The 11,143-nt window shown below is 45.5% G+C and overlaps 1 protein-coding gene across 2 annotated transcripts in view; it reads left to right on the forward strand.

Annotated features, from left to right (window-relative positions):
- The first annotated feature begins 731 nt into the window (after positions 1 to 731).
- The window catches only part of ARHGEF6 (Rac/Cdc42 guanine nucleotide exchange factor 6), a 104,955-nt gene continuing 94,543 nt past the window's right edge, over positions 732 to 11,143 (forward strand). Inside the window, exons 1-2 of one of the 2 annotated variants that reach the window (XM_046673349.1) lie at positions 732 to 1,161; positions 2,361 to 2,444. In XM_046673349.1, coding sequence (XP_046529305.1) covers positions 997 to 1,161; positions 2,361 to 2,444 — 249 coding nt within the window. In that variant the 5' untranslated portion in view covers positions 732 to 996. Of the gene's footprint in view, positions 1,162 to 2,360; positions 2,445 to 10,209; positions 10,991 to 11,143 lie in introns of those variants that run through there. The other variant, XM_046673350.1, reaches the window with a different exon arrangement.

The raw sequence follows: 11,143 nt of genomic DNA on the forward strand, positions 1-11,143 counted from the left end.
TAGTGTAGACAGAGGACAAGTGCTCTTTTGTTCTCTGAAGTTCTGTTTTCAAGTGTTTTTTACCCACTTATGTGACTGTGTCTGAGCCTTTGCTAAGGGTGCTGCAGCTGGATTCTGTAGTGGAACCAGGTCCAGAAAAAGAACTGCTAAAGAATGCAAGTAAACAGGATGTCAGATGTTATCCTTAGCCTATTTCCCTAAACATAGCTTTTTGGCTGCAAAGTAAAATGCCATTCTTCTAGCTTCTGCTTATACACAGTGATGGCCGACAGCAGGCACAATCTTCATTTGCTTGGTGTGTTGTCACCATGCAACACAACGTGTTTTGCAAGGAACGATCGTGATACACCATCACAGTCTGAAGACATCTGGCCATTTCTTGGAAGAATTTTCTCAGCCTACCTTCTTTGAGCCCTGTTGTGCCAGCACAGCTCCTTACGACGTTCAGATCTGTCTGACCTAAGAGCCACTTGGCATCTTCCTCTTGACAGAAGCCAGATTTTCACTGGGGCTAGACTATTTATTGACAGCGTTTTCCCAGACTGGCCCATGAATGTCTCCTTTCCAAGGTCCCCTGAAGTGCTGGCTCACCTCTGTTTTCCAAGAGCACTTACTTCCTTTTCTCTCCTCCCTCCCCAGCATCCTCCTGACTTCCTTCCCTTACAGCTTCTTGCACTATTGGGTTTTTTTTGGTGTGTGTGTGTTTCTTCTTTTTTTATCCGAATGAACTTGCTTCGCAGATTTTGAAAAACGAATGCTATACAAGATTTTTACAGTCATTCTATTTCCACATCTTTGAATGTGATCTCTGTGGTTTTAAAATTCCATAATTTGAGTGAGCTCCACCGTTGTCTAAGAAAAGTTGTTTTAGAGCTTGGTTCTGCAAGCACCAGAAGAGAACTCATAAAAAGGAAGACAACAGCAGATGCAATCGCGGATGTGGCTTAGTCCTTGCAGCTGCCCCCGAGAGCTGTTTGGAGCGCACAGTCCTCAGTAATGAATCCAGAAGAGCGAATCGTGACATGGCTTATATCCTTGGGAGTTTTAGATTCCCCCAAAAAGACCATCTGTGATCCGGAGGAGTTCTTGAAGTCCTCGCTGAAAAATGGGGTAGTACTGTGCAAACTGATCAACAGACTTAGACCTGGCTCTGTAGAAAAGGTAAGGGGAATTTGCAGGACCTTTGGGATGGCTTACCGCCAGGGAGCAGAAATAATGTAGCTCTCGAGACGTTCTACTGCCCGGGCGGTGGGACTCTCCTGCTTTAATCTTCTTCTAAGAGTTAGACATTCTTTCTTACTGTTTTTGTAGTTTGAAAAAGTCAGAAAATTAAATGTTATCCTTTAGTAATTACCCCACAAATATTAGTATAGTACTAACCTGATACACCACTGGTACCAGGAGACAGGAACACCTATATCACAAGCTCACTCTGTCAGAGAGACAAGTTAGCACCAGGGCATGTTCTGAACGTGGGGTGCATATGGGTCCGTGTAATAATGGGATGATTTGTAACAGATATGGATGGTGTTTATTGACAGTTTGACTAAAATCAACGTAGATTTTCTTCTCAAAGCAATGAAATATCCATTGGAAGAGAGGCTATTTAGCAAGCAGGAAAAAAAATCCAAAATGTCACATATTGTTAAAACAATAGAAACCAAATATATGTTTCAAATGCAACATGTGTTCAAAGTGAAACTAACCTTACTCTCTTTTAAAAGTCCAAAATTTTTGTTGTTGGAAACGCATGATCAAGAGGCAGGATAATTTTTAAAGCAGGCACCTTCAGTAAGTTGAACTGCAGAGTCCTACAATGATTTTCTAAAAGCCAGCAGGCAATGTGACTCTGAGTATAGTTCTTTTGCCTTCTTGAACCAGTTTGTATTTTTATTGAACAAATTCATTTACTTAGAATTTCTTAAACTTGAAAAATGGTGATAAAATGATGATAAAATGTCGAGAACAGTGATCAAATGTAGAAAACAGCAAAGGGGAAAATATAATTTTAATAAATTATCGTGAGGAGGAGGGAAAGAGGTAATAAGTTGAAAGCAAGAACCAAGCTCAAAAAACTGTCTGGGTCTCTTTAATTTGCTATCATTGCACTTTGGCAAAAAGCATGAGAAAAAGTTTGTAAGCAGAGATGGCTTGAGACTAAAGGTTTGGTGACATTTGAAACAAAGACCGACCGTTTAGATTTTTGCATCACTTCCTTCGGTGGTTATTTCTCTTCCTGCGTTGACAGCAATGTTGCCCCTTGCCGTAAAGAGCCTACCTATCTAGTCGTCAATGAATGAGGGATATGGTATGCTTGGCATGGATGACAGTCTCCAAGTGACATTTGACTGTTTCTCTAGTACTGCCTGGAACCTCAAACTGAAGCCGACTGCATCAACAACATCAATGACTTCCTGAAAGGATGTGCGACCCTTCAAGTGGAGGTAAGCTTACTCATGTGGTCTTCCTCGTTGTCATCATTTTTCGCTCTGCTAATTGAGATGGTTTTGTAGTAAAACTGCTTGGTTTATTTTCATTGTTAAACAGAGGAAGCATTTGATGCAAACCGTGGTTGAGATTGGTGGTCTCCAGTGGTGGCTTGCTAGTCTGTCTTTTCCAGAAACCAGTTCCAAAATGAAGCAAAACAAAATCAAAACTCAAAATATGATATCTTTGAAACACAGCATCCAAGCCGTGAATGCAGGCTTCCGGTGACAGTGCTTGTGTGGATGTGAAAGCAGGCTTCCGGTGACAGAGCATGTGTGGCGCGCTTCCCTACTAAGGGGAACCAAAAGAGGCCCACTGGCTCCTGCAGAGAGTCATTGCAATCCCGCTGAGTTGGGAAGAGAGGAAAGTCTATTGTCGCTTTTTCCCACTTTAGAACACAGGCCTTGAAAAGCTGAGAGAACCCAGCCCTGAGGTAGAAATCATATATTCAATTACACTGCATTATTTTATACTATATGGATCCTCACAGTATGTATAGGGGGTGTTACTGAAAGGGAGATGGTACTTTTGCCTGTGTGTCAAGTTACTTAACTTCTCTGTGCCTCAGTGTTTTTATCTGTAAAACGGACACAATAATAGCTACCTCATGAGGTTGTCTTAAGGATCAAATGAGATACTACATAATAATTTAGGGCTAAGAGCTCCAACTTCATAAGATCTATGAGATAATGCAGGTAGAGTGTCCATCACAGGACCAGGGACGAAGAAGTGCAGACTTGCGTTAGGATTATTCTTTGTGGAGAAGCATTAGTAGTGGTTTGAGCATGAACTCTGATGCTAGACTGCTTGGCTTCAAATCTCAGTTCTCTTTCTTTAGTACCTTTGTGACCTTGGGCATGTTACTTCATTATGCCTCTGTGCCTCAATCTCCCCACCTGTAAAATGGGAGTAACAGCAGCACCTCTCTCTTAGGATTGGGGTGAGATTTCAGGGACTCCATGTCCTCGAAAGAGTGCCTGGCACATAGTAAGCAGTTTGCAAGTGTTAGCTAAGAGTAGTAAATAGTAGTACAAGAGGCTTTGCCCCAGATACACTTTGCTTTCTTCAGAATTTTTCCTAAAGTTGGCCGTAGCCTCAGGCTATACTTCTCTCAGAATATTTTATTCCAGGTTCCCTACTGCCTAATTATAGCTCTGTGTGTGTGTGGGGGTGTGTGTGCGCGTGCGTGCGCACGTGTGTGTGTGGTTTTTAGGTACGTGTAGCCCAAGACCACTCTATATCCTTTATAGAATGATGTCTATTAGAGAACAGATCATGGTATTTTCTTTTCTTATTTGTCGAATAAAAACACGGTGAGGTTGCCAATGATTTCTGCGCTCTGAAGCTGCCAGAAGGTGCACTAAGCTTCTCTGCAGTTCTAAGAATGCTAGATGATACAGAAACACCTCCTGGGTCCGGCATTGTTGGAAAATGAGTCGTTCACAAAAGCGGATTTTTCTGATAACTAATGCTTACCCCTTTAAGCACCAGTGCTTAAGATATTTTCATCTACTTTGGGTACAAATCATTCTAAAAAGTATATCATAATTTTCATTTCTTAAAGGAAGAGCATTGGACATATTTTTCTTTTTTTTCTTTTAAAGATTGGCACCTGAGCTAACAACTGTTGCCAATCTTCTTTTTTGTCCTGCTTTTTTCTCCCCAAATCCTCCCAGGACATAGTTGTATATTTTGGTTGTGGGTCCTTCTAGTTGTGGCATGTGGGATGCTGCCTCAGCATGGCCTAATGAGCAGTGTCATGTCTGTACCCAGGATCCAAATCCTGGGCCGCCAAAGCGGAGCGCACGAACTTAACCACTCAGCCACGGGGCCGGCCCCCCTTTTTTTTTCTTATTTTTTTGATAATCCAGGCTGGCTTAAACATTGTGCGGCTATCGTAATAAGGCCATCTGTGGCATCATGGTTAAGCACATACCTTCTCTAGTTTCACAAACTTGGGTCAGAGTCTTGGCTTGGTCAGTCACTGACTGTGTGACTCTGGGGACAGCTACTTGGCCTCTCTGCACTCCAGTTTCCTCACCTGTATAATGGAGACGCTAGTAATATCCACTGCATAAGACTGTTTTAAGGATCAAATGAGATAATGCATCTAAGGCACTTGATATATCACTGCACGTAAATCATGAATAATAGCTGCTTGCTGTTACTGCTATTACTGGGTAGCATTGTATGCAAAATTATGCCTGTAAGGGGTATATAGGAGCCATATCGAGGCACTCCTTGAATCCTGAGGGAAATCAATAAAATCAATACGCAAGAAATGAGACTGGAAGCTGAGCTGGGTGCACCCAGCAGCCAAGAATACTTACTATTCAGGGGCCAGCCTGGTGGTGTAGTGGTTAAGTTTGTGTGCTCCACTTCAGTGGCCTGGGGTTCACAGGTTGGATCCTGGGCACAGATCTAGCACCACTTGTCAAGCCATGCTGTGGCGGCATCCCACATAATAAAAAATGGAAGAAGATTGCCACAGATGTTAGCTGAGCAACAATCTTCCTCAAGCAAAAAGAGGAAGACTGGCAACAGATGTTAACTCAGGGTCAATCTTCCTCACACACAAAAAAAGAGAATACTGACCATCCAGACTTAAGCTCCCAGGTAGCTCAAAGACAGACCTAAACACAAATATTTGCAAAGTTAAAAAAGTAGTTTTTTATTGAATATATTTGACATACAACATTGTGTAAATTTAAAGTGTACAATATGTTCCTTTGATACATTTATATATTGTAATATGATTGCCGTTGTAGTGATATTTATCACATTACATAATTACAATACAATATTGTTGTCTATAGTCAGTATACTATGCATGCCGTTACTATGGTTTATTCGCTACACATGCAAGTTTGTATCCTTAAACAACATCAGTTTTTGTCCCCCAGCCCTCATTACCTGGAAACCACCATTTATTCTCTGTTTTTTTCCAGTTTGACTTTTTTAGAGTACACGTATAGCTGATAACCAACAGTACTTGTCTATCTCCGTCTGACTTATTTCACTCAGCATAATACCCTCAAGGTCCGTCCATGTTGTCGCAGATGGCAAGATTTCATCTTTTTTACGGCTAAGTGGTATTCCATTGTATATATCTACCACATCTTTTTTTATCCAATCATCTGTTGATGGGCATTTGGGTTGTTTCCATATCTTGTCACTTTAGACAGAGTATCTCTCAGGTCTAGCATACCGAGCACAGTGCCTGGTATAGGACACGCTTAACAGATTTTGGTTGATGCTATAAAACTGTTAATGTACAAAAAGCAAGAAGAGCAGGGCTTCAGTATTGCCCCAAAACACGCAATTATTTACCCTAAGAAAGAGTGTCCGCTTGAAATGGTCAGTTTGGAAATGTAGAAAAACAAAGCCAGAGAGGCAGCACTGACAACGTGAGGACTGGCTGTGGGGCATGGTTACCACATTAAAGAGCTGCCGTCTTCTGTCCCTCTGAGCACCCAGTCGGCCTCTCCAGGGGACCTCCATCTCTGTGTGCTCATATGGCCATAGCGTCCTAGGGGCTCTAGAGGATCACACAGCTAGCAACTGGCCAGGGAAGTCTGCTGAGACCCCAGGGGAAAAAAGCACTCTCTAAAGTGCCTCCCCAACTTTGATAGTAGCCTTTGACACACAAAAGTTTTTAAATTTTGGTGAAGTCCAATTCACCTATTTTTTGTTTTGTTGCTGTGTTTTGAGTATCATATCTAAGAAACCATTGCTGACTGCAAGGTCATGAAAATTTCCTCCTATGTTTTCTTCTAAGAGTGTTATAGTTTTAGCTCTTATATTTAAGTCTTTGATCCATTTTGAGTTAATTTTTGTATATGATGTGACATAGGGTCAAAATTCATTCTTTTACATATGGATATCCAGTTGTCTCAACACCATTTATTGAAAAGACTATTCATTCTGCCACTGAATCGATTAATGTAGCTATGTAGTAAGTTTTCGAATCAGAAAGCGTGAGTTCTCCAACTTTGTCCTTCATTTTAAAAATCATTTCGGCTCTTCTGGATCCCTTTGTGTGCTCATATGGATTTTAGGATCAGCCCATCCACTTCTGCAAAAAAGTCAGCTGTAATTTTGAAAGGGATTGTGTTATCTGTATAACACTTTGGGAAATATTGCCATTATTGCCATATTAACAATATTAAGTCTTCTGATCCATGAACACAGGATGTCTTTGCATTTATTTAGGTCCTTTAAAATTTAATTTAACAGTGTTTTGTAGTTTCAGCATACATGCCTTGTACCTCCTTGGTTCAATTTATTCCAAAGTATTTTCTTCTTTTTGATACTATTGTAAATGAAAGTGTTTTCTTAATTCCATATTCGGATTGTTCATTGCAAGTGTACAGAAATGCAATTGATTTTTGTATAATGATCTTGTATCCTTCAACTTAGCTGAACTTGTTCATTAGTTCTAATAGCTTTTTTTTTTTTTGCTTTCTTGTGGTTTTCTTGTAGAAGATCTGTACATGTGTACATGTGTGCAAAGAGAGAGTTTTACTTCTTCCTTTCCTATCTGGATGCCTTTTATTTCATTTTCTGGCCCAATTGGCCTGGCCAGAGCATTCAGTACGATGTTTAATAGAACTGATGAGAGCGGACATACCAGTCTTGTTTTCCATCTTAGGGGGAAGCTTTCAGTCTTTCACTACTAGGTATGATGTTAGCTGTGGGGTTTTTTGTGTGTGTGAGGAAGATTCGTCCTGAGCTCACATCTGTGCCAATCTTCCTCTATTTTGTATGTGGGACGCCTCCACGGCATAGCTGATGAGTGGAGTAGGTTCATGCCCAGGATCCAAACCTGCAAACCCGGGCCGCTGAAGCAGAGCATGTGGAACCACTCAGCCATGGGGCCGGCCCCAGCTGTGGGTTTTTCATAGATGCCCTTTATCAGTTTGAAGGAGGTCCTTTCTATTCCTAGTTTTTTGAGTGTTTTTATCATAAAACAGTGCTGGATTTTGTCAAATGCTTTTTCTGCATCTGTTAAGATGACCATTGGTTTTTGTTCTTTATTATATTGCTATGTTGTTACATTGATTAACTTTCGCATGTTAAATCTATCTTGCATTCCTGGGGTAAATCTCAGTGAGTCATGTTGTATATGCACATAGATATTTGTGCACGTCTGTAATTATTCTTGAAGCATCTTTCTTCATAGAAACGAAATTACTGTGTCAAGGTTTGATACATAGTCTCAATTCCCCTACAAAAATGCTGTGCGAAGTTATACTCCAACCAGTAGTGCAGAAGGTGCCTTCTTCCTCATGTGCCTGGCAACACTCGATATTACTTATCTTTAATGTTTGCTAAGATGTTGGGTGAAAATGGTATTTCATTTATTGCTATAATTTGAATTTCCTGATTCCTACTGAGTTTGGACATCTTCTCACCCCTTTATAGTCCATTTGTATTTCCTTCTCTGTGAACCAAATATATCTTTCTTATTTGTTTACAGAATGGAGAAGGCAGGGAGGATTCTCAGGCCTCAAGAGAAAATCTTCCAGAACATTTGGCAAAATCCTCATGTCTAGAGTGCCACTAATGTGACCAGGAAGTCCCTTGACAACACTATTCTAGCAATGGTAGTTTTGTTTTTGTTCTGCCTTTGAACTTGGTGGGTGTCAGGCACATACACAGTTCTTCTGATCATTCCAGTGGTCTGAGTGGTACCTCTCTGGCTGCACTGTCCTGGCTCCAGCCCCAGGGATGATTGCTCTGTGACAGCTCTAGTCCTGTGGTTTTCCTTTCAGCCAGGCTTTCCCCCTGTCTCATCCCCAGCAGGTACTCCTGCTTTGTCCCCTGCTACCCTTACTACCAACCCATTGCCAGGGATGCCCTACCATCTTCTATTCTGCTCCCGGGCCAAGCCTACTTTGTAAGAAGATGTTTTCTTCATGAAGCATTTCATTGAATGTATATGAGGCTCAGTCAGTATTTCTTTCTCTCTTTCTCTTTCTCCCTCCCTCCTTCCCTCTCTCCTTTTCTCTCTCTCTCTTTCCAGTACCAGCTGGTATCAGTATGGCTTTTTCTTTGCCCCCACCCCCTCACTGCCTCCTGTCTCCCTGAGTCACTCCATCTGCCTTGTCACTGGAACAGCATGGGTGCCCTCCCCAAAGTAAGGCCTGTGGGACGGACAATTTGCCATTTCCCAGGGGCCGCTCTGCAGGGGAGCAGTTCTGGAAGGAAGGCAGCTCTACTAATGATCATGAGTCAAGGCTAAATCTCCTACAGGAGAGCTCCAGCTCTAGGAGAGCAGACCCTCCCTGGAGGAGTTAGGCACCAGGCCAGGCAACTAACCACCAGCTGTAATGGGGATCAGCAGACTTTCTTTCCAGCCCTGGCCCTGCTACTTGTATGAAGTCAGAGTCCCCTTCTCCAGGCCTTGGTTGACTCACCTGTAAAGTGAAGAGACTACGGCAAGGATTGGTAATGTCTAACTGTCGGACACACTTTTTTGTTTTTTTTTAAATTTTAATGCGCTTTTAATTTTGGAAGAATTTTAGATTTACAGAGAAGTTGCAAAGACAGTACAGATTCTTCCTGAATACCCCGCCCCCAGCCTCCCCCATTATTAACATCTCCCATCACTGGGATGTCTTTGTTACAACTAAGAAACTGGCACTGGCCAGACCCCAGCCCTTTCCCATTTCGGTCCTGTCTGTCCCAGGGTCCCACTCAGGCTCCACACCGTCGCTGGTGGGTGTGTGTTTAATTACACTTGAAACTACACATTCAGGAGACCACACTACACTCCAGGGTCCAGGCTGACGTTTTTACACCCGTGTGTGCCCGTGTAACCACCCCCAGAGCAAGATACGGGACATTCCCGGCTCCCAGGAGGCTCCCCGGTGCCCCTCCCAGTCGGTGACCCCAAGGCCATCACTCAGTCTTGCCTGCTCTTGACATTCACACCTCTGGGCTCACGCGCGCCCTGGAGTCTGATTTCTTTCTCCCACGTTCTCCATGAGACTTGTCCATGCACGTACATGTGTGTGTGTACACGTGTGTGCATACATGCGTGTGCATGGTGCGTGCACATGTGTGTGCCGGACTTTGCTCTCTTTCCTTGCCGGGCCGTCTCCTTTCTCAGTGGTGTCGGACACACTTTTTAACTGGCCCCTTTCCATCAGTTTCAGCTGGGCAAAGCTTTGTATGTTTAGCTGCTCTATTTGAGCTAGTGGGAAGATTAAAGAGGATTTTGGTAAGTTTTTTTTTTCTCCTGTTAGCAAATCTGACGTTCCTAATGGAATTTGCATGAGTTACATTAAATGACACCCACGACTCTGGCCATCCTAATCTTTTACCGACTGCATTGTATTTCTGTAAAGATTGGACTTCAAGTACGGTTGTAAATATTTCCCGTCTATCACAAACCGTTTTATTATCCCTCAAAGAGCCTATTTGATTTGGGGCCTGTTATCAGACAGCCCAGGAAGGGCATCCGGGATAGTTCGGGGAAGGGAGGTATGTGGAGAGCCCCTGGAGAGCGCTTCCTGGCTTGGGTGTCTCAGCGGCTCATCATAGAGCTTGGGGGTTCCAAGCTGCATCTGAGGGTGGAGGAGGAAGTGGGCCACCAGGAAGGGCTAGTCTGTGAGGCCAGGATTCCCGCCAGAGCTCTGGCACTGGCCCGCAGCAGGCCAGGCGCCGGCAGCCCTGGGCTCGGGACTGAACCAGGCGGCAGCAGCATGCGCAGTGTGGCCGCCGCCGCTACACCGCGGCTTCTTTTGCTGCCACGGCTACCCGGGCTGCCACTGCCGCTGCTGCTGCTCTGCCCTGCGCCGCTGTCACTTCCAGTTCCTACTTCAGCGATCCAGGTCCGGGTCATTGCTTCCCCACCGCTGGCCGGGTCCCTCCAGGCCGCTCTCCCTCCCGGGCTCTGGCTCCGGGAAGGCGGGGGCCAGCGCGGGCAGCTGAGCGGGGTCCAGAGGGGCGGCGAAGGCAGGTTCCCTGAGCAGCCGCTGCCTGCCCGCCCGCCGCCGCCCCGCGCGCCCTCGCCCGGCTTGCCGCCAGCGCACCCAGTGGGACGCGTCTCCCGCACCCCGCTTTCGGCCCGCGGTCCTCCGCCCGCCGAGCCGCACGGCTCTGGAAGCGAGAACTTGACGGCAAGAATCCGGCTTCCCTTTTGATTAAAAAAAAAAAAAGGCATTAAAAAAATCCCTGGACTGGAGTGGTTGCGGGCGCGGCACGGAGTTTGGAGACGGGCGCCCCCTCCTCGCCCGCGTCCAGGAGCAAAGTTGCAGTCGCCCCTCCCCGCCCGGGCGAGCCGAGCCCAGCTCTCCAGTTTCGCCCTGGTGGCGGCCGCGCTCAGGGCAGGGTCCCAGCTCCGGCTGAGTTAAAGGGTTCCCGCAGCCTTGGCACGGGCTCGCCCGCCCGCTCGCCGGCCCCGTGACTCGGGAGGGCGAGCCGCTTCCAGGAGGCGGCGGCGGCGAGGCTGGAGTGAGCGAGCAGTCGGAGGACAAGCGGGCAGCGGCCGAGCCAGGTGACCTGCCTGGGGGCAACGGGTCAGGGGAAGGGGAGAGCGCGAGGGTCTGGGGTGGTGCCTAAAGATCCCCGTTGGAGAGGAGCCGCCCTTCCTCCCCCTGCCGTGGCTCCCCGCCCCAGCGGCGGGGTCCGTTCCCTGCCAGGGCCTCAC

The sequence above is a fragment of the Equus quagga genome, chromosome 10 (assembly GCF_021613505.1).
Source record: "Equus quagga isolate Etosha38 chromosome 10, UCLA_HA_Equagga_1.0, whole genome shotgun sequence".
Lineage (NCBI taxonomy): Eukaryota > Metazoa > Chordata > Mammalia > Perissodactyla > Equidae > Equus > Equus quagga.